Source organism: Anomalospiza imberbis, chromosome 19 (genome assembly GCF_031753505.1).
Source record: "Anomalospiza imberbis isolate Cuckoo-Finch-1a 21T00152 chromosome 19, ASM3175350v1, whole genome shotgun sequence".
Lineage (NCBI taxonomy): Eukaryota > Metazoa > Chordata > Aves > Passeriformes > Viduidae > Anomalospiza > Anomalospiza imberbis.
The window spans coordinates 5,186,088-5,208,623 of NC_089699.1; the positions used below are offsets into that span (position 1 = coordinate 5,186,088).

At 44.6% G+C, this 22,536-nt stretch overlaps 1 protein-coding gene and 2 long non-coding RNA genes across 4 annotated transcripts in view; 1 reads left to right on the plus strand and 2 right to left on the minus strand.

Moving 5' to 3' along the window:
- The first annotated feature begins 14 nt into the window (after positions 1-14).
- Positions 15-16,474, plus strand: LOC137485078 (myosin-3-like). The gene is made up of 31 exons (XM_068209321.1): positions 15-114; positions 201-339; positions 880-998; positions 1,185-1,334; positions 1,785-1,955; positions 2,497-2,806; positions 2,975-3,048; positions 3,284-3,371; positions 3,455-3,572; positions 4,903-5,026; positions 5,118-5,254; positions 5,331-5,586; positions 5,765-6,007; positions 6,373-6,549; positions 6,629-6,774; positions 6,860-6,950; positions 7,746-8,135; positions 8,237-8,363; positions 9,331-9,449; positions 9,952-10,148; positions 10,324-10,507; positions 11,159-11,324; positions 11,922-12,046; positions 12,244-12,552; positions 12,638-12,841; positions 12,961-13,086; positions 15,034-15,204; positions 15,297-15,401; positions 15,475-15,570; positions 15,693-15,830; positions 16,312-16,474. The coding sequence occupies exons 2-31, from the start codon at positions 240-242 to the stop codon at positions 16,333-16,335; spliced, it is 4,785 nt and encodes a 1,594-aa protein (XP_068065422.1). The 5' UTR covers positions 15-114; positions 201-239; the 3' UTR covers positions 16,336-16,474.
- On the minus strand, positions 4,871-14,281 carry LOC137485079 (uncharacterized). Of its 2 annotated transcripts, XR_011005172.1 has the most exons (4): positions 14,207-14,281; positions 13,742-13,902; positions 6,363-6,477; positions 4,871-5,147 (listed from the first exon to the last, which is right to left on the minus strand). It is a non-coding gene; the product is annotated as an uncharacterized lncRNA (long non-coding RNA). The 2 variants fall into 2 exon arrangements; XR_011005173.1 differs by lacking the exon at positions 6,363-6,477.
- A 5,779-nt stretch (positions 16,475-22,253) lies between the features above and the next one.
- Positions 22,254-22,536, minus strand: part of LOC137485080 (uncharacterized) — a 52,576-nt gene continuing 52,293 nt past the window's right edge. Inside the window, exon 11 of the long non-coding RNA XR_011005174.1 lies at positions 22,254-22,433. This is a non-coding gene — a long non-coding RNA (uncharacterized lncRNA). The remainder of the gene's footprint in view (positions 22,434-22,536) is intronic.

The following is a 22,536-nucleotide window of genomic DNA, read 5'->3' on the forward strand; positions in this document are numbered from 1 at the left end:
TGCCTTTCAGAGATGCTCCTTGTCACAGCCAACCCCTATGACTACCCCTTCATCAGCCAAGGGCAGATCTCTGTGGCCAGCATCGATGACCAGGAGGAGCTTGTTGCCACAGATGTGAGTACAGTTAGCAAGGAGAGGCTTTTACAGTCTCACTTTTACTCTCACCACTGTTAAAATCAGCTGGTCTATCTGGTGTGCAGGCAGCCATTGACACTTTGGGCTTCAGCCCTGATGAGAGAATGGGGATTTACAAGTTGACGGGGGCGATCCTGCACTATGGGAACATGAAATTCAAGCAGAAACCACGTGAGGAGCAGGCAGAGCCTGATGGCACAGAAGGTAATACCTTCCTGGCTGGGAGAGAAGTATTTCCAACTGTTTCCATGCCATTTTTCACTAGAAATGGAGGGAGTCTTCCAGGAGAGGTGCCATAAACAGAAAAAGGAGGTTTAGATTTTCAACTTACTGCGTCAAGTAGAGGCACTTTCTGCATCCAGTTTATTTCTGATGACTCTGCTGTAGGACCCTGTGCCTGGGGCGCATCACTGTAGTGTTCTCCAGTTTCTGGCTACACATACACACTTGTTCTGCCTGGGTGACATCGTGGAGAAGTGGCTTGATGGGAAAAAGTCTGTGTTGTCCCATCAACAGTGCACTTCTGTGTTTCACCACATCTCTTGGGGCTGCTGTAGCCACTCTGCCATGAGGACCAGTCCTACAAGGCTGTTCAGAAAAGGAAATGAGAATGTTAGTCAAGATTTGTGGATGGGGTAAAGCCTATCAAGTTGCAAGTTTCAGAGTGAGGTCTGGCTGGTCCCAATGCCCTGTGTGTGTCCAAGCTAAGAAGAAAGTATTTCAAGTTATTATTTTGTTTTCCAGAGGCTGACAAAGCAGCATATCTGATGGGCCTGAACTCAGCAGACTTGCTGAAAGCTTTTTGCTATCCCCGGGTGAAAGTGGGAAATGAATATGTCCTGAAGGGCCAAACAGTGGATCAGGTGAGCATCGAGGAGCAGCAGGGACCATCCTCTCCCTAAGGAAAAGGGATGGGTGCAGGTCACAACTAAGAATGGTCGGGGCCTTTAAGGCCTGTTAGTGCAGTGTACGTGGGTGTAGTGAGGGGTGTTTTGTTCTGGGGGTGCACTGGCAGTGCCCTGACACAGGTGTGTGACATCTCCCTGCAGGTGCACCAGGCAGTGAATGCCATTGCCAAATCTGTCTACGAGAAACTCTTCCTCTGGATGGTGATGCGCATCAACCAGCAGCTGGACACGAAGCTGCCAAGACAGCACTTCATTGGGGTCTTGGACATTGCTGGCTTTGAGATTTTTGAGGTTTGCAGTACTCTCAGACTTCTGCCTGTCTCTAAATGCTTTTTTCATTTTGTCTTCTCTGACCTTTCCTCCTCCTCACCCCAGTGCAGCCCTCAAGAATAGGGCAAATCTGTCTGAAGCTGCTTCTGCCTTTGTAGATGCATCACCCTCTTTGTAAGAGAAGAGACAGGGCAGAAGCATAGCCATGAAGCTGAAGCTGCTCTCTCTCTCTCCCCACAGAGTCTGTATTTATGGACATTAGGGCCACCTAAACATGACCAATGCAGGCTGCAGTAACCATGAGCTGCACTGCACAACTTTTCTGTAAGCCTGGACACCCATGGTATATTCTGTACACGATTATCAAAATCCTTTTGGGACAGTCTGGCTGACCTTGCTGTGGCATCCCTGTGAAATAAAAAATTGATCAGAGACAGTTTAACACTGTTAACACACTTATTCAAATATTAGTTTAACAGCTTTGAGCAGCTGTGCATCAACTTCACCAATGAGAAACTGCAGCAGTTCTTCAACCACCACATGTTCGTGCTGGAGCAGGAGGAGTACAAGAAGGAGGGGATTGAATGGACATTCATTGACTTTGGCATGGACCTGGCTGCCTGCATTGAGCTCATTGAGAAGGTGAGTTTCTTAAGCATCTTGTGCAATCACACAAATTGAATCTGTAAAGGGTTCTTGAGAGTGTTTGCCCTGAGTTGTTGCATCCCAGGTTTGCGGCTGAGTGCCTTCAGTACAATCTCTCTGGGAAGCTTTTAGGTCTCTTCACCTCCTCTGTTTCTTTAAATATTACCCTTGTGAGTAATCAATTACCCACTGACTGGGAATGTATCCTGTCTTCTAAAAAGACATTGATGTTATTTCTCTCCTTCCTTTCCTTCCTTTCCTTCCTTCCTTACTACTGTATTCTGAGAAGTTACTGCACAGTTTTTGCCTGACTTCTCTTGTTTCCCACACACTGTCTGGGTAGTTCAAAACTGTATATTAAAATCTTATGAATTCTTTTAAGTATCTTGCCAGCTGTTCACAAAATATCTTGCTTACCTGCTCGTCCCAGGCTAATTCTCTCTAAAATACCTCCAGTACTTCAATTTTAGCATGTCTTCCACTCTGTGTAATTATAGCTTAAATAGATCTTATTTGAAAACCCCATTTTTCCATTCAGCCCATGGGCATCTTCTCCATCCTGGAAGAGGAGTGCATGTTCCCCAAGGCAACTGACACCTCTTTCAAGAACAAGCTCTATGACCAGCACCTGGGCAAGTGCAGCAGCTTCCAGAAGCCCAAGCCTGGCAAAGGCAAGGCTGAGGCCCACTTCTCCCTGGTGCACTACGCTGGCACAGTGGACTACAACATCACTGGGTGGCTGGAGAAGAACAAGGACCCTCTGAATGAAACTGTCGTGGGGCTGTACCAGAAATCATCTATGAAAATTTTATGCCATCTTTACGCCAGTTTTGCTTCCATAGATGAAGGTAAGCTTGGAGGATTATGTTTCCAGGTTGGGATTTCCTACTGTACCTCTCAGCTGACGTGGATCAGTGTTGAGTCAGTGCTTGTGTGCTGTGTGTTAGATGCACAATTATAACCCTGTCAAAGGGATCTGCAGCAGTTCCTCACTGGACTGTCATCTCATTTCCTAGCTGAAGGTGGTGGGAAGAAGAAAGGAACCAAGAAGAAGGCCTCTTCCTTCCAAACTGTCTCTGTACTCTTTCGGGTAAGTGCGTTCTCTGGCAGAGACTGTCACACCTGGCTCCACAGCCATATTTTCATTTGAAGACAGGAGGGAAGTTCTTCAGCAGTAGCCATTTACTTTGCTGATGCCTACAAAGGTTTGTAGAATATTCACTAGGAGAGTAAGGAGAAAGTTCTGATTTTTTGCTGTTCAGCAGAGTCAAATCACTTTGAGAACAGAGATGATATACAGATTAGAAATGATCTCTGTTTTACAGGAAAATCTAAATAAGCTGATGTCTAACTTACGAACAACTCATCCTCACTTTGTGCGGTGCATCATTCCCAATGAAACAAAGACCCCAGGTAATTCACAAAACAGAGAACAGGAAGGGGCAGAAGGAGCAATGCTAGAGCAATCAGTATGTCCCCATGCTGCTCTGTCACAGGCCTGATGGATCACAAGCTTGTTCTGCACCAGCTGAGATGTAATGGTGTTCTGGAAGGCATTCGGATCTGCAGGAAAGGATTTCCTAACAAGATACCATATGGGGATTTCAAACAAAGGTCAGTAATAATATTCTTGTGTTTGCATTGAGCCCAATTCATTTGAAAGAACGTTCTTGTTAAACCAGTCCATGATACAGTTGTTAGGAAAAGACTATTTTAATATTTAACACTCATGGAAAACAAAAGACATATCTAATAGCATGGTCTGTGTGGGCAGTGCCCACCCAGATGCCTTCCCCAATACTGTATGCCAAAACCTATTTTTAATTCATTCCTGTTAATTTGAATGTTTGGATATTCTTTGCTTTAATTCTCAAATTGGGCACAAGCATGTTTCAGCAAAAACAGAGAGGGTGCTCTATGCACATCCTGTGTTTAACTGCTATCTAGTAGAGGTTTGAAGAGTGTGGTTTAAATAATTCTAACTAGAATGGTTTTACAAAGAGGAAATTGTGTTATATCCAATACTACTTTCTGATGAAATGCTAAGTTTGACTGGCAAATAGAGCTGCAGTAACAGAAGGGACTCCAACAGGAAATCCAAGTTAGTTCCACATGACCCTGTCATTTTGTAGTGGGTTAATATTTCGACATGCTAACATTTCTACAGCATTAGCAGATTCATTTATAGATAAAACCCCACAACCAAAAAATTTTATTATGGGAACTGCTGCAAATAAGACATTTATAAAAGGCTGATAAATTCAGGGCAACCCAGCTGGGGTCATCTGCTCGTTGTGTTAGAACAAAGGCAAATGTAGGGTCAGATCTCTACGAACAAAGCAATCACTCCCCCCTTACAACTCTGTGCAGGGTGTGCTGGAGAGCAGGGCACTGAGAAGGGCTGAAATGGTGTTTTGGGTACTACCTGAAGGCATTGGCCCAGCCATTGATGTGGGAGGGCAGATTTGTGTATTGATGCTGAAAATAGGTATGGAATAATCTCTGAGTGTAGGATTAGGAAGTCCATTTCTGGATCCAAAGTCTGATTCTGGGTTACATGGTACAGGAGGAATGTGAGAAGCCGGAAATGGTTCAGAAAAGTAGTTCCCCTACTCTTAAAATCCATAAATTTTTTGAATTTACAGCTAACCCAGTGAGCTGGACTCCTAGAGTAGTGGTAATGACTGTGACACAGATGAGCAGAGTCAGGTCCAGACAACAGACTGTCCATGCCTTCAGTCTCAGTGAGGGCTGTAACACATCCTTGGAGCCTACTAAACTGACCTGCTGCTATTTGCTGCTTTTCTTACTGCTTTGCTATTTGAGGCTGGAGGTGTGAGTCAGACTCAGCCTTCCTCTCTATCTTCAAACTGACAGCTGTTCTTGTGGCATCCTGTGCACTAGAATGGTACTGATGGGTAAGCTTTTTTCTTTATTTTATCAGATACCACCTTCTGAATACCAGTGTCATCCCAGAAGGAAAGTTTATTGATAGCAGGAAGGCGTGTGAAAAGCTGCTGTCTTCCATTGAGATAGATCATACTCAGTACAAATTTGGACACACTAAGGTGAATGTTTAATTTTGCCATACAATAAGAAAACATTCATTGTGTTGAAATGTAAACCCAGCAATGAGTGATGTCTGTTCTTTGGCTGCAGGTGTTCTTCAAGGCAGGTTTGCTGGGTGTCCTGGAAGAGATGAGAGATGAATGTTTAGGACAGATGATCACAAGGACCCAGGCTTTGTGCAGGGGATACCTCCGGAGACTTGAGCTGAAAAGAATGTTTGACCACAGGTGTGTGTCTTCTGCCAGGTCTGGTTGCTCAAAGATGGGCTTTATTCCCAGTACTGATGGATCACTTTGGTTTCAGGGAGTCCATCCTCTGCATCCAGTACAATATCCGTGCATTCATGAAAGTCAAGCAGTGGCCCTGGATGAAGCTGTACTTCAAGTTAAAACCCCTCTTAAAAAGTGTGGGAACTGAGAAAGAGCTGGCCATGATGAAGGAAGAGTTTGAGAGAACAAAACAAGAACTGGCTAAATCAGAAGCCACAAGGAACAAACTGGAAGAAAAAATGGTAACTCTGGTGCAAGAGAAGAAGGACCTACAGCTGCAAGTACAAACTGTAAGTAAATTAAATAAATTTGGCTCTTCAGATTACATCAGTTTTGTTTGAGTGTTCAGTAAAGGGCTGAAAGGAAATTCTGTTATTTCATGTACCAGCCACTTAATAAGCAGGTGATTTCTGCAAGTGTCAGTGCCAATGTGTAATAATGAAACACATTTCTGTTATCTATAAAAAGGAAAATGAAAATTTGGCTGATGCTGAAGAAAGATGTGACCAGCTGATCAAACTAAAATTCCAGTTGGAAGCAAGAATAAAGGAGGTAATGGAAAAGCTGGAAGATGATGAGGAGATGAATGCTGATCTGGCAGCCAGAAAGAGGAAACTGGAGGATGAATGCTCTGAGCTGAAGAAAGATATGGATGACCTTGAGTTAACATTGGTCAAGGCTGAAAAGGAAAAGCATGCCACTGAAAACAAGGTACTTTTTATTTCTGCAATGTTTAATAACATTTGCTCTGTTGATGTATAGCCTGTAAAAATTCAGTAAACTTGAATGCTTACATGCTGCTGTGTAAGGAGATCTATGGGCCTGGTATTGAACCTTGGCACCTCTGTGGTGCAGGAAAACCAACCCACAAGCATGCAAAAATGCATTAAAATTAAAGTTCAGTATTGCTTTGTGACTTCTGAAGGGTTGATATATAAGCAGAGAGACTGTAGAGTGTGACCATACAATGATCAAAACCTCTTTGGGACTCTAACAGCAAGTTCATTATCTGTGTTCATGGCCTATGTTCATGGCCAAAATCATTAGTGACCTTTAAGTATTTTGCCTTACAATAGGTCAAAAATCTGACTGAAGTAGTGACAGGTTTGGATGAGACTGTTGCAAAGTTAGTGAAGGAGAAGAAGGCCCTGCAAGAAGCCCAGCAACAGGCACTGGATGACCTGCAAATAGAGGAGGACAAGGTTAATACCCTCACCAAAGCTAGGATCAAGCTGGAGCAGCAAGTGAACCATGTGAGCATGTTCAACACAAGGAGAAGGAGCACATTCTTTAGTTGTTCCATCAGTCATGTGCCATATGTGTATGTTGCAGGTTGAAGGATCTTTGGAACTCGAAAGAAAAGCGTGTGTGGACCTTGAGCGAGCAAAGAGAAAGCTTGAGGGAGACTTGAAACTTGCACAGGAAACCATAGTAGATCTGGAGAATGAGAAACAACGTTTAGATGAAAAATTAAGGAAGTATGAGAAACAATTTAGTAGATAATTTATTATTTGGCTTTAACTGGACATATTTTCTTTAATAAAAACAACATCTCCTTCACAGGAAAGATTTTGATTTTAACCAGATGCAAAATAAAACTGCGGAACAGCGAAATTCAGGTACTCATTTGCAGAAGAAGATCAGAGAATTGCAGGCAAGAGACTTTACTTCATCATTACTGTTTGCTTGTTTTAAACTGTAGTGCCATGAATAATGCTTGTCCACAGTTTGGCATTGGCTCCGTCAGACACAGGGGAAGCTTCCAGCAGCTTCTCATGGAAGTCACCCCTTTGTCCCCCACTACCAAAACCTGGCCATGCAAACCCAATACAACAACAGAAAGCTGTGATCTAAAGCTAGAATGAGTTGATCCATAGGTCCTTTCCTGTCAGTAAGTCTTTACCTACAATGCCAAAACAGTGAAATTCGAAGGAAGTTTGTTGTGGTATTCACATGCCCTCTGAACAGAGAGACAGCTTTCTCAGGATTTCCCCTGAGAGAAGCAGAGAAAAGAGAATCAAAACAATTCTTATGTCGTTCGCTGCTCCCTCTTTGTGCCCATGTGGAATGTGGTATGGAGATTGTTTACCCGAGGTGATTGCTTGATTGGATTCTGGTGATGGTGTTTTAAATTCATTGACCAGTTGGATCCACGTGTCGGGACTCTCGGGAGAGAGTCACAGGTTTCCTAGTTAGTTAGTTAGTGATAGTTCTTATTAGTGTAATATAGCTATAGTATAATATAGTATAATAAAGTAATTAATTAGCCTTCTGAAATCATTAGAGTTCAGAGCTCATTTTTCCCAGGCACTGGGGGTCGCTTTTACGATAGTTTGTTTTGCTTACAGTGTCCAAAACAAGGTTCTTGGTGTTCTACTGTGACAAATATGCAGTAACCTAAGCACTGTTCCCTGTTCAATTCCTGATGTGCTATTCCCTTGTGGTCCAGGCCCGTGCTGCAGAGCTGGAAGAGGAGACCATGAGTGAGAAAGCAACACGGACAAAAGCAGAGAAGCGTTGTGCTGAGCTGGCTCGGGAGCTTGAGGAAACCCGTGGGAGCCTTGAAGAGGCTGGAGGAGCCACCACTGCTCAAACAGCGCTCAGCAAGAAGCACGAGGCAGAATTCCAGAAGATGCGCCGTGACCTGGAAGAGGCCACGCTGCAGCACGAAGCCACGGCTGCCACCCTGCGCAAGAAGCACGCGGACAGCACAGCTGAGCTGGGCGAGCAGATCGACAACCTGCAACGCGTGAAGCAGAAGCTGGAGAAGGAGAAGAGTGAGCTGAAGATGGAGATTGATGACTTGGCCGGTCGCACAGAAGCCATTACCAAGTCCAAGGTGTTTCTTTATAACTTAAATACTCGAATTACCATTATTTCTGTCTGATGGGAACTTCACAAACACACCTACACAGATTCTACTTTCTGATTCTCTTTCAGGCTATTATGGAAAAAAGGTACCGCATGCTGGAAGATGAGATGAGTGAGATGAAAGCCAGACTTGAGGAGCACCAGAGGAATGTGAATGAGGTGGTGATGCAAAAAACCCAGCTCCAGACAGAGTCTGGTAAGGAAAGCACAAAGATGTGCTGAGAGGATATATTTTCCCATCAGTAGCAAACAGATTCTCTCTTTCTGAGAATTCTCTCAGAATTCTCCATTCTCTGATGAGTTTGTTGTAAGGTCATTGAGCATAGTGCTCAAGGGGAATCTCAGAATGAAACTGAACATTTGAGAAAAATTGTAAAATGGCTCAGGAAAAATCTGTAGAAGACAATATTGAAGGGCTGCAAGAAGTACTGAGAATTCTAGAGACGATGGCATAAGCTGTAGGCACCTCTTCAAGAAAGGGGAGAGGTGTACTTCAGCCTCCAGGACAGAGGAATAAATGTTTTCCAGTTACTGTAAACTTTATGAAATGAAACTTTAGGGTTTATCTCTTGCATCACAAGGACAATTATGGGAAACTGCTACAGCGTTTTGTGTCAGTTCAGCCAGTGTGACAGCATAAAATCCTACCACTTCAAAATGAAAATTGGGCTTTAAAAGAAACAATTAAGCAAATTTTCGAAAGTGTTTTTCTTCAGGAAAAATATAGCATCTAGTGGATCAGAACTGTTATAAGGGATACCATTAGAATTAGGGAATCAGGTGAATTTTGGTAAAGAAAGAAGAACAACAAAAGTATTTTGAAGGATTAAAATACATTGTGCAATGGTAGATGTATGTACATAATGGGAGCAACTGATAAGGTAAACAGTGCTGTGTGATTCCTCTTCTCCTTCTTCTCCTTCTTCTCCTTCTTCTCCTTCTTCTCCTTCTTTTCTTCTCCTTCTTCTCCTTCTTCTCCTTCTTCTCCTTCTTCTCCTTCTTCTCCTTCTTCTCCTTCTTCTCCTTCTCCTTCTTCTCCTTCTTCTCCTTCTTCTCCTTCTTCTCCTTCTTCTCCTTCTTCTCCTTCTTCTCCTTGTTACATATGAATGTTTTCAGGATGTTTAATCTTGACAGTATTGAGAACTTGCCCTCTCTTGTCATAGGTGAACTAAGCCGTCAACTCAAAGAGAAAGAAACCGTAAGGCTGCAGCTGTCCAGAAGCAAGCAGGCACTTACACAGCAGACGGAAGAACTGAAGAGGCAGCTGGAGGAAGAGATCAAGGTAGTGCAAACTACTGAGCACCTGATAAAGCTTCAAAATGTATCAGGGTCTCATTTCATTTCATTTGAAAAAGACTTTTGGGAGTTTGTAAATATTGCCTGTAGCCCAACACAGTAAAATTAGTTTGGGGAAGGATGTGTACAGTAAGCACTGTGTGCAGTAAGTTCTTTGCAAAGGATGACTTGGGCATGCTGAAAGGTGATGTAACTTAGTGTATTTTTTTATGTTTTTAAATTTTAAAGCCATTGTCTATGAAATTTCTTTAGCTTCTGTAGCCACAGGGAAGACAAGTTACAACATATGCCAAGGTGAAAGCATCACTTTTGGTCTTTTCTAGTGGTAGAGTTGGTGGCAGGTAAAGGCAGCTTCCTGAACACTTACAAAGCCCCAGCCCTTTGTCTTCCGCCCAGGCTGCAGTGATCATATTCCAGATGTGCAAGGTCATGAGGTCTCCTGCTGGTCACAGCTAACAGAACTATGTGACATTGTGGGTCATTTTTAGGCCAAGACTGCCCTGGCCCATGCCCTGCAGTCCGCTCGCCACGACTGTGACTTGCTCCGGGAACAATATGAGGAGGAGCAGGAGGCCAAGGGGGAGCTGCAGCGAGCCCTGTCCAAGGCCAACAGCGAAGTGGCCCAGTGGAGAACCAAATACGAGACGGACGCGATTCAGCGCACAGAGGAGCTCGAGGAGGCCAAGTACAGAATAGATGAGATGAGCTGTCCAGATGTATATTGGGCAGAACATAGACCCACTTTTAGTCACCTAATCTAAATTATTTTTTTGGGGTTTGCATACAGTCTTAATTAAAATGAGACACATAATGCAATGATTTTTTTTAATCATATGCTTGTTTTATTTATGTGCCTTAAGGAAAAAGCTCTCTCAGCGTCTCCAGGAAGCAGGGCAGCAGGCAGACATGCTGAATTCCAAGTGTGCCTCCTTGGAGAAGATGAAGTTTAAGCTGCAAGGGGAAGTGGAGGATCTGACACTGGACATAGAGAGAGCAAACACATCAGCAGCTGCCCTTGACAGGAAACAGCAGAATTTTGATCAGGTCATAAATGAGCACAGTATCTTTCAAGTGTAGCCTTCCAGTAAGCCAAACTAACACCCTGTACATCAGTCAGTGCTGAAGTCAAGATGAATCTAACTAGAGCCACTAGGTCATGGCAGTAGGAATTTGTCCTGGTTTAAGAGACCGCATTATTTATCCAGCACAAAATGTAGTCACAGATGAAATAACATTTTCAGTACCAGAAGGAAATGAAACATAACAGTGTCTCCTATGAGGGAAGGCTGAGAGAATTGGGATTGTTCAGCCTAGAGAAGAGAAGCTTCAGGGTGACCTAATTGTGGCCTTCCAGTGCCTGAGGGAAGCTACAAGGAAGATGGAGAGAAACTGTTTACAAGGGCCTGGAGTGACAGGACAAGGGGGAATGGCTTCACACTGACAGAGAGTAGGTTTAAATTGGATATTAGGATGAAATTCTTCCCTGTGAGGGTAGGGAAACCCAGGCACAGGCTGCCCAGAGAAGCTGCAGCTGTCCCTGGATCCCCGGAAGTGTCCCAAGGCGAGGCTGGATGGGGCTTGGAGCAACCTGGGATAGTGGGAGGTGTCCCTGCCCATGGCAGGAGATTTGGAACTAGGTGATCTTTGATGTCCCTTCCAAGTCAAAGCATTCTATGATTCTATGATGTCTTCCAGGTCATGGCAGAATGGAAGGGGAAGTATGAGGAGAGCCAGCTGGAGCGGGAAGCTCTCTCTAAAGAAGCAGGCTCACTGAACACAGAGCTTTTCAAAGTGAAAAATGCCTATGAGGGAACCTTAGATCAGCTCCAAACAATCAAGCGGGAGAACTCCACTCTCCAGCGTACGTGTTGGGCTCTGGTTTCCCATCAGCTCTCATAGACCAACCACAGCAAGGTGTGCTCCACGAGCACATTCATGCCTGCTGGAGGGCACCAAGTGACAGCACTCTGTCCTTCCTGTGCTCTCCATCTTAATGCAGAGTACCAGTGTCTTACCAAAAGCTGTGAAGCATGTTTGTAAAGCGATTAAGCCAATAAAGCAAATGTCCTGGCTCTCTCATCTGCTGCAGACACTGAGGTGCCACTCCCAGGCAAAGGTAGTGACTGTGGGAGACTGAGCAGCTCATGAGAGTGAGTTTTACAGATCCACTAACCCAATGACAGGATCTGGAGTTTTAGACCCTGATGGCCTATCTGTAGATGTAACACATGCAGGGCTCTTCCAGGCTCTCTGTAAGGAGGGCTGTGAATCCACACCAATGCCCCGCTTGGCCAGCATAAGTTCGTTCTGTCTGATTTTATCTGTACATATTTACAGACATGTATTGTGTACACATGTACATTTATGTATACATATTTATGTGTGCAAAAGGGGTGCTGAATGCACCAACAACGCATAGCATTCAGGTCCTCTGGTTGATGCCATTCTTCTCTCACAGAGGAAGCAGCTGATCTCACAGAGCAAATTACTGCAAATGGCAAAATGATCAGAGACCTTGAGAAAGCCAAAAAGCAAGCTGAAATAGAAAAAAATGGTGTGCGAATAGCTCTGGAGGAGGCAGAGGTGAGTTAGTTTAAATATTACTTAGATAGTAAAGAGCATGCTGAACAGCTTTCTGTTCCCTTTTCTGGCAGTAGCTGTGTGTAAGATTGATTGGCGCAAACTTTAGGAAGTTCTGTGAAAACACTGAGTACAAACTCAATAATCATATTCTCTGAAATGTTACCTTCATCTTTGTTTTTCCCTTTTTTCTTTTAAAGGCAGCTCTTGAGCACGAAGAAGTCAAAATCCTTGGTGTCAACCAAGAACTGACTCAGATAAAGTCAGAAATCAGCAGAAAGATTGCTGACAAGGATGAGGAGATCAACCAGCTAAAAAAGAACCATGAAAGGATTGTGGAGACAATGCAGGGTGTTTTGGAGGCTGAGATCAGGAGCAGGAATGAAGCCCTGAGGCTGAAGAAGAAGATGGAGGGAGACCTGAATGAAATGGAGATCCAGCTGAGCCATGCCAACCGCCAGGCTGCAGAGGCACAGAAGAACCTGCACAGCATCCAGGGAGTTCTTAAGGTCTTGCATTACCTTTTGGTTGATTTATTTTTTAAGCACAATATTCAAGAAATTCATTAGGACAAAACTGGCTCTTTAAATACAGGACACTCAGCTGCACTTGGATGATGCTCTCAGGACTCAGGATGACCTGAAGGAGCAGGTGGCCATGGTGGAGCGCAGAGCAAACCTGCTGCAGGCTGAAGTTGAGGAGCTGCGGGCAGCCCTGGAGCAGACGGAGCGGTCGAGGAAAGTGGCTGAGCAGGAGCTTCTGGATGCCAGTGAGCGTGTGCAGCTCCTCCACACCCAGGTAGTTTGCTTTGCTAACACTGATGTATTTTGGGGTCCAGAGATTGATGGAGGAAGATTGATTTCATGGATTGATCTCTATGTGTAGACACTCAAAGCCTCTCTCTTTCTCCTTTGTAGAACACCAGCCTTTTTAATACAAAGAAGAAGCTTGAAACTGATATGACACAACTCCAAACAGAGATAGAGGATGTTACTAATGAAGCAAAAAGTGCTGAAGAAAGAGCTAAGAAGGCAATGACAGATGTGAGGATGTTACTGTGGTTTTCACTTTGAATTTTCAAGGCTTCCCGCAGCATTGCTGCTGGGAGTTAATGTAAATATTCTTGTCACATGTTGGACAAGGAACCAGTCTGTGGTCCTGGTTGAAAAGGCTTTGTATCAGAGGAGGATTAGAGCAACAGGGAACATGTCCTGCTGACAGATGGGGCTGTTGCCATCATAAAGAACTAAACCTACATTTACTCAGTCGAAAACAAAATAACTTTATTCATTGCTGCATGAAAATGTAATCCACAAAGAAATCCTGCAGTATTGAAATCAGTAAAGTGTCTAAGGTGTCTGAATAGTTATCTTTGCAAAATCCTATTTATCAAATTTTTAAATGATAATTTAAATTTCCATTCAAAATTGGTGCTAAATCCTCCTATGCAAGACCTGTGAAGCTCAGCCAGGCAATAGGACTGGTGTGTCATGGGACTCAATCTGTGAATGATTTTTGTTGCAGAGGATTAAACCAAAATCTTAACACTTAGAGACATTATGTGGAATTAAAAAAGAAAACTTTTAAACTTGCTCATTAAAAAGAAAAAAAAAAATTAAATAGAATCTCAGAATCATTAGGATTGGAAGGGACCTCTGGAGATGATCTACTCCAGCCCCTCTGTCCAGGAAGGGTCACCTGCAGCAGGTGACACAGGGACACGTCCAGGTGGGTTTGGAATGTCTCCAGAGAGGGAGGCTCCCTGCCCTTCCTGGGCAGCTGTTCCCTGCTCTGCCACCCTCCATGGAAAGAAGCTCTTCCTCATGTTGAGGTGTTCTTGTGTTTTAATGAATCCTATTCTGTTTGAATAAGAGAAAGAAAACATTACAATGAATTATGTACACATATATATTTATATAAAACTTCTAGTGGTCATATTTTTCAATTTAGACCTTTTCAGATATTTTGCTGCCACAGCAATTTTTTGAATTCTACGTTAATTAAAATTATATAATTACAACATTTATTATAATGTCACTCAACATTTCACTGAAATGCTTAATTATATTGTGTAGGAATCCAACACTTGAGAGAAAAAGAAATCTTAGTTTGTCTTAAATAACATAGATTATTTTAAACTACTTTGTGCCTTTGTGGCACTACCCTCCAGGAGGTTGGGGCAGTAGCAGGGCAAGCACTAAAGCACAGTATTCAGCACATCCCAGATGTGTTGAGCACTACAGTAAATAAGACAGCCCTGACGGGGAAAAAATGATGATGTCTGGCTCCAGATCAGAAGGCTGAAGGATAGCTTTATTAAAACTATTCTAAAATACATTAATATACTATTTAAAGAGAGACTATCTTATTCTACATACTGACTTCTTACTTCCCTATCAACTAATTAACAAACTCGTGACTGCCTGCTGAGCGTTTGAGACACAGTTGGATCTAATTGGTTATTGAACTTAAGCAACCTTTACCAGAATTCAATCCAGCCATCACTGCAGGTGAACAATCACCACACCACATTCCACATGGGCAAAACAAAGGAGCAGAAATAAAGATTGTTTTTTCTTCTTCTCTCTGTGCTTCTCTTGAGAGACAGAATTGTGTCTCTCTGCCCGGAGAATGTGAATGCCACAGAGCACAGAAGTCTTTCAGCTGTGCCATGTCCTGTTCCCAGACTCTGCTGTTGCTCTGGCTGTTTTCCCCTGGCACCCGGCTGTTAGTGAGGTCACAGTGGGACAGAGGATTTTCCCTTTCTGTCACTCCAGCTCTGTGTGCAGCAAGGCAGACTTTTCCCATCCTTTTCCCTACTATTTCCTCTCATGTTTTTGCCATTATCATGTGATGGAAAAAAAAAAAACAAAATAGGGAGTGGGGCGGCAGGAATGGTGAGCAGGACACAGGAGTTAATCTTGTGCTGGTGCACAGTATGTGCTGTTCTTTCACATTCTTCCACTTTCTTGTGTCATCTCCCTTCCAAGGCAGCCAGAATGGCAGAAGAGCTGAAGAAGGAGCAGGACACCAGTGCCCACCTGGAGAGGATGAAGAAGAACCTGGACCAGACGGTGAAGGATCTGCAGCACCGTCTGGAAGAGGCTGAGCAGCTGGCACTGAAGGGAGGAAAGAAGCAGATCCAGAAGCTGGAGGCCAGGGTGGGTACCAGTGCTGAACATGGGTGTCAGAAACATCTTTCTTCTCCATATCCTGTGTGAGGGCTTATGCCAATTGTTGATTAATTCACCAGATCCGAGAATTAGAAGCTGAACTGGAAGAAGAACATAAAAAGTCCTCAGAGGCTATGAAAAACCTCTGCAAATATGAACGGCGTTTCAAAGAGCTCACTTTTCAGGTGGGTAAAAATAGAAAGCAATTCTGATGTTTTGTCTCCCAAGGACATAAAATTGCACGTTCTCTTTCCACAGTGTGAAGATCAAAAGAAGAACATGATTAGGTTACAAGATCTGGCAGATCAACTGCAGATGAAAATCAAATCCTACAGAAAACAAGCTGAGGAAGCTGTGAGTCACTAAAGTGAAGCAAATACTTATTTCCCAGTTCACAGGACTGTCAGTTTAAAAGTTGGCTCTGTGCCCCAGCATGTTGCCAGATGGTTTTACATTTTTTGTTTTGTAAATTTCAGGGTGAACAAGCCAATACTAATCTCTCCAAACTGAGAAATGCACTGCACAAGATAGGTGAGGCCCTGGAAAGGGCAGATATTGCTGAGAGCCAAGTAAATAAACTCAGAGCTAAGGCCCGAGAAGGATCTACTGCAAAGGTAAGGCTTTACTGCACATGTGCTCTTTGCTCACGTCAGTCTAGCAGCAGGTTTGTGCCTTGCCAATGCTACAGGCACCATTTGGAAAGGACAGCTCTAGAAGGAAGGGGCTTTAAAAGACAAACTGAGTGGGTTGGGGTTAAGATGGAATAAGCTTAGCAGTGCATGTGTCCTCGTTTTGTCAGTGAAAGAATGGAATTAATCTTTTCTTCATGCTTCAGCTGTGGATGGTGGCCATCTTGGTGTTACCTGCATATATTCAGGTCACACAGGTTTTATTTATTATTTTATTTTTTATTATTTTATTTATTATTTTATTATTATACAGGTCACATTCAGGTTTTAAGGGTTCCAAACATGTTTGCACTGGCTCAGGCTCCCCTTGCACATCCTAGCTGGATGGTGCACTGAGATGGGTGATTTTAGGGATCAAAAGACTTATTTTGGCATGTGTAGACTAAACAAAGCCTCTCCTTTCTAGGTGGTGTTAGGAACTGAAAAATGAGATTCTTCTGGGATAACTAGAACTTCCACAAAGTACCTCTTCAGCTGTGGAAGTAATTTTCCCTTTGTTTATGAACACAAACATTTTCTGTTTCTGCTGCTGTACCAGTGTCAATAAAATAGATATCTGCAACTTCAAATGCACTAAATGTGAATGTTTAAATGGGAGTCTCATTTTGTCACTAAGTTAATTATAGTCAAAAGTGTGGGTTTGAGTCTTACTACTTCTCTTTCTGTTCTGAGTCTTACTACTTCACTTTGACCAATTTTATCCTGAATTTAAAGCCTAGAGGTTTGATAGGCTTTTTGCTTTTCCAAAGGAAGAATTCTGTTCCAGCTCCTGTAGCCTGGAAGCAGCACATTCTCAGGAGAGCAGCTGCACCTCGTTCTCAGCAGCTCATGACACAGTGCTGTGCTTCAGGATGCAACCCAACGTCCTGCTGTGCTCCCAGGCCATGTCACTGACCCCAGCCCACCACGTCAAATGACTGGTTACTCAGTGCAACACTCTACTTCATGAACCTGCTGAAAAACAGTCATAACTTGTGTAGGAGTAGCTGTGCAAAATCAACAGAAAATTGCTAACTGTTGGGCAAGTCTGGCAACCCTTACCAGCCTGTCATTATTCATTCCAGAGCATCCAGGCATCAACATGGCATTGTCATGTAATCCTCCCAGCCCTCTTGCCTGATTTTGGGACAAAGTTTGCTGTTTGCTCTTGCCCAGTGTAGTGGTTTTGGTTTGCTAATTTGAGATTTCCCAGCCAATGCACCAATGAGTGTGATGGGTTCAGTGCTGGCAAATCACTGAAACTTTCACACAGCAAGGAAAATTAAACAGAAATTAATGAGACATAAAAATGTGGAATGAAAGAAATCCACACCAGAAAGAGGATCTTAAAAGGATGGGAATAAGTTGGGGAAGGAATTTGTGATGGCTTGGAATAGGAAAATGGATCTCTCAAACTTTCCTGGTGCTGAAGAACCACTCAGAAATGGAGAGCTTCAGCTGGAAAGAAGTAAATACCCTCCTGGATGCAAAGGATTAGTGTTTCAATGCACGCTTTCAGCAAGTTGTTTGGAGCCTTACAATACTCTCAGGTACCTCCCTCACTCTCATGGGAGTGGTTGAGAATAAAGCGGGAGGCCCCATGCCCTGACAGCTGCACACCCTCAGGCAGGACCTGCCCTGAGCACAGCTGGGCACTGCTGATGGCACTGAGGGCTGGCCCTGCCCTCCCAGCAAACTCACAGCTCCCTCTGCCCTCTCCTGCGCTCCAAGGCCACACCAAACTGCCCCTCAGCCTTCACAAGAGCCATGGCTGGAGGAGGGGACAAGGCTGAAAGGAGCTCGGGAGGAGGCCCATGGCAGGAGGATCAGCCCCTCACGTGTCTCCTTTCATGCTCAATGTCAAAAGCCCAAAATAGCCCCACTCTCCTAAGACTCCTGTGCGGGGTCGTGCCTGTTTGTGGGGATGATCTGCTTCCACTAATAGCTCCTGAAGACATTCCTGGGCGGGTAGGCTGCCTTCTATGTGGCAGTGCAACGTGCTGCCCTGGAGGAGCTGGACACGTGTGCTGTGTCCCAAGGCAGCAGCTGCTATTCTTACCCCAGAGAGACTCACTGCAGCACAGCTCCATTGCCAGCTGAAAGGTTAAGCATCAGAATGGGGCCCAGCACTGTGGCCATGGCCATTCCCTGCTGGGATGTGCTGCCCCATGGGCATCACAGCAGCTGCCCAGGTACTTCCAGCACTCAGTCAGGGCTCCTTGGCGTGGATAGGGCTTTTCCCCTCTCTTGTAAACCAACAAAAATGCAATGCCTGTGGGCCCAGAAGGCCATCTTTTCCTTTGCAGATCAGCTAGAGGCCCCAAGTTCATGAATCCCTTCCCTGGTGAGGAAAGCAGATGCTCCAGGAACAGCAGCCTTGCAGAAAATCCTGTCCCCTCTTGTGGCCAAGTGGAGCAGGAGCAGCTTGTTGAATGTGTTCAGATCGAATAGAGCTGGGCCCTAATGCATGAGGTGTGACCAGCTGAACTTCATATATTGTGACTCTTGTTGCAGGAAAAAATTGTTACGAGAGAGAGGAAGAGTAACCACAGAACTGAAGTGGGGTTGAAACAGTGCTGGGGATTTCAGAAAGGGTCTGGGAGGAGGAAAGCAAGATGGATATGTGCAAGGAAAAGAGATAAGTAATAAGACAGTAGAGGATGTGAGGGTGGAAGAAATGACAACTCAGAACGGGTTTGGGACAAAAGGTCAGGAGAAATGTGAGGGGAACTGCTGGGAAATATTACAACGATAATCTGCAAATTACTAACTTATACCCCACCTCTGAAATTCTTTTTAAAGCCTAATTTTAGTTTTGAAGAAATAATTTTCTGTATTTATTCTGTTGTTTCTTTACTGCTGAGGAGGTACAAGGCTCGTCGCTCATGCCCAGGCAGTGCCTTGCAGAGCTGTCTGCACTGCAGAGGACCAGTCCTCAGGCAGCATTTCCCAAACCCAGGAACACAAGCTGTACTGGGAGGGCAGAGTGAAAATCCAGACCTTCCCAGAGGCCTGAAGAATTCAGGGGCTACTCACAGGTGGAACCTGGAAGCCCCCAACATGACCAGACCTCACCTCAGCTCCCCAGGCAGGGCAGGTAGCTCGGGTTGGGGTCCAGCAGCCTCAGGAGCTCCTTTTCTCTCTGGCAAAGGGTGGTGGTGCAGAGTTGTCCAAGTTTTGAGGTGCTGCTGTGGCCCACCCCACAGAGACCTAGTTTGTCACTCTTTTGGAGCTCACCCTGTGGCATATGTTTTATGTAGGATCATCCAAGGAAAAAAAAAAAAAACAAAAACCCTGGAGCTGTTCTGCTTTGCACAACTCATTTGTGCTTCAGGAGCAGCAAATTGTATTCTTACCTTGGCACATGAGATGAATGCAGAAAGCAAATAAAGAAATGATTAGTCTGACTCACAAGGGAATCTGTCTTCCAATATAAAATAAAGAAACCCTTAATAAATTTCCTAAGGATGCAAAAGGAACTTTTCTGCAAGAACAAGTTCAGAAATGTCACTAGAAAAGTCTGCTGTGTATCCTGTTGGCAACTTCACTACAAACTTCCACTGGGTTGTCTTAGTCTTGAAAGCCTAATTTTTAAAGTGAGCAGATTTATATAAATTCCATATCAGTTTATTTCCATTTACAGCACTGAAATCTGCCCAGAAGTAGGATTTGTGCATCTGTCCCAAATGAGTGCCAGCCGAGGAAGACACCACCTCATTGCTCTTTTTTAGGCTACAGTTGCTGCTTGTGCTAATATTATGCACCTAATCCTAGTTCTCCTTCCCTCCCCCTTTTGCCACTTGCCTTCTTTTGACTTTGTCTTACCCGGAGGCGTCTTAGCCTGCCCACCCCACTCCCCTGCTCTGTAACAGGAGCTCCTCAGCTGCTGTGGTGGGTGACAGAAAGGACATCCTGAATGTCACCTCCTAGGCCAGCTCTTCCGCCGGTGTTTGCTGGGAACATGAGGAGTCTGGTAAACAGCACAACCCTGATGCTGAATGTAGAGTTCTCACCCCCAAATGAAAGTTTGCTGCTTTATCTGTCTCCCCACTGCTCTGTGAGCTGGCCTGTGCCAATCTTGAGTCTCACCCACTGTCATTGAGAGGAACACAACTTGAGAAGCATGCCCAAGCACAGCTGCTTGTCACCAAGTCTGTTCCCTGTGTGACATGGCACTAAGAGAGCTGATAACACATCAAACGCGTATGTAAGCAATGAACAGATGTATGTAGGTTGTATCTTTTGGAATACGTACCACGGTTTATCAGGGTCTGGGCACCAGTCACCCAGCAAAGTAGGGCAGAGTAATCACCAGCAGTGACCCACCACATGCAGGACTGCCTTCCTTCCACCTTAGCTGTAATGTGTGCTCAGAGGAGCAGCACATCCATGTGGAAGAGGTTTTACAGCAACTTCTGTGAGCCAGAGAGAAGTTTGAGAAGAGGATCCATGTTCACCCCTGAAAGAATTTCCTACCAAGGTCATTGACATAGAAACCAAGAAAGAAAGAAGGATAAATAAGAGAAACCTGCAACTGCCTGTTCCAATGAGCACTTTGTTTGTATTTCCTGACCAATGAGTAAAGTGTAAACTTACGAGTTTTTTAAGAGTGTATAAAAAACATGTGTGCTGTAATAAAACCAGTTTGAAGCCTTCTGGAAATGGAGTGTTGCTTTGTATTGTGACCGTCTCATCCATACAGATCCTGCTCATTCCTGGTGCCCCCCATGGCCCTGAGCACACATCAATTCCTTGTCAGGCATCAGAGACCCTGGCCACATGAGGAGGAGCTGCAGTGACCTGTCCCCACACACAAGGAGACACTTCTGTCTGTGTAAGGCACCTGAGCCTGCTCTCCAGGCAGGCGGTTTCCTACTGCAGCAGAAGCTGAGCAGCCCTGAGCTCTCTCCAGCCTCCCAGGGCTCACTAACAGGGTGTGCAAGGGCTTCTCTGTTGAAGAGGATATCTGCTCTATCCCATGACCATTACAGGCTCCACGTGGGGATACAAATAGGTCACTGAGACCTGAGAAGGCCAAAGGCTTTTTAGGCTTCATATAGAGATAGTAGGAATGTGCTTGTGCTTGTCTCCTATTACTGGCAGGGACACAGAACACATTGTCATTTTCAGTACAGTTTCCCAAGTGTAAGTTGTTTTTTCTCCATTGAAAAGACATCTTTCACCACCTTGAGGTGGTTTGTTCTCTAGAAGGCTTCACCACCTGAGTGGAATATCATGCAGAGGCATGGTGTCTGGGGAGAGTGTGATGATGACAAATGTCTTGGGTGTGAGAGTCTGCCTGTTCCTTTGGACTCACCCAGTACAGCCATTCAGAGAGCCACACAGATCACCGAAGGGTTTGGGTTGAAGAGACCTTTAAATCTCACCTGATCCAATCTCTCTGACATGGGCAGGGACATCATGCAATCTTACTTCCTTCAATGTTATGATATTGTCAGAAATAGCCCACAGAGGTGATGCTAGTGCTGTATCATACATATTTTTCTGAAAAATCATGCCTGGCAACTCATAATGATAAAAAAATGTTTGAACCACAACCCTAAATTCCTGTTATGGACATGGAGAAATGCTTACCAGCATGCAGTTACCACTGAGAATATGTCCAGCTGGTGGTAATGAGAAGAATCTCCTGTACTCTGCCTGCCCTGCTGTTCCTCACCTGGTGGAGCTCCTTCCTGATGTGATGTGATGCATTTTGCTGCCCCAGTGAGCTCCACAGATCTCTGACTCTGCCTGCAGGTCACTCTGCTCTTCAAGGACTGAAAACAACCAAAGCCTGCTGAGGACATTTCAGCTGAAGTTCATGAGAAGCAGTATTATGGATTTGGTGTTCAGGAGGGATATGCTTTGGCAAGTGGCATGGAATTAACTGTCTGTTAATTGAATGAAGTGAAATCAAAGATTTCACTGATAGCCATGTCTTCAGCTGCATGGGAGTGGCCACCTGGACATGTCCCCAGCCACAGGGAACATCTGGAGACTTCCCCAGCCAGAGGGACCACCTTGGAGGGCCATCTGTCTTAGGGAATCACAGAACATTTAGCCTGAATAGCTTCCAGGGGTAAAGATTACAAAAACACTTTCCTTTCCCTGCTGCAAAACCTCTGTCCATACAGGCCATTCCTGTGTTTCCAGTTCATGAGCTTGGTGAGTCTGAACAGGCAGGAGAGGGAGGTTCCCAGTGGCCAATACACAGCCCCTGCAGGAACTTCCCCTTGCCCTCCCCAGCCTGGCTGCTGCCTGGCTAAAATGTGCTTTCTCACTCCTTATCTCTCAGTTAACTGCTAGGATGGGGGGAACAAAATCCACATCTTAGGCCCTGGCAGAAAGGGAGCAGCTGTCTGATCACTGTCTCAAGAAGGATCTATTTTCAGCATGACTGAATCCTTTCTCCTCCATGGGGAATGTGCACCTTGATGACACTGCATTGCTGTGCAGCACAGTCTGTATCCAGAGATGGCTTCCAGCCTGCCTCCTGCCATTTATCTCTGCTGTGGTTTGCTTCTGTGAAGTTCAGTGAAGCTCACCCTGAAGAGATGGAAATAGAATGGACAGAATATTAATGGTTTCCAGGAAACATTCATGGCTTTTTTTTTTTTTTTGAGATGCTTCCACTTCTTTCAAAAGATTC

Bases quoted from the DNA above. Each gene is read 5' to 3' on its own strand.
- LOC137485078 (XM_068209321.1), top strand. From the start codon at position 240: ATGGGGATTTACAAGTTGACGGGGGCGATCCTGCACTATGGGAACATG. The intron at 5,587-5,764 runs GTAAGTAAATTA...ATCTATAAAAAG, and splicing joins TACAGCTGCAAGTACAAACT to GAAAATGAAAATTTGGCTGA. The intron at 11,325-11,921 runs GTACGTGTTGGG...CTTCTCTCACAG, and splicing joins GGAGAACTCCACTCTCCAGC to AGGAAGCAGCTGATCTCACA.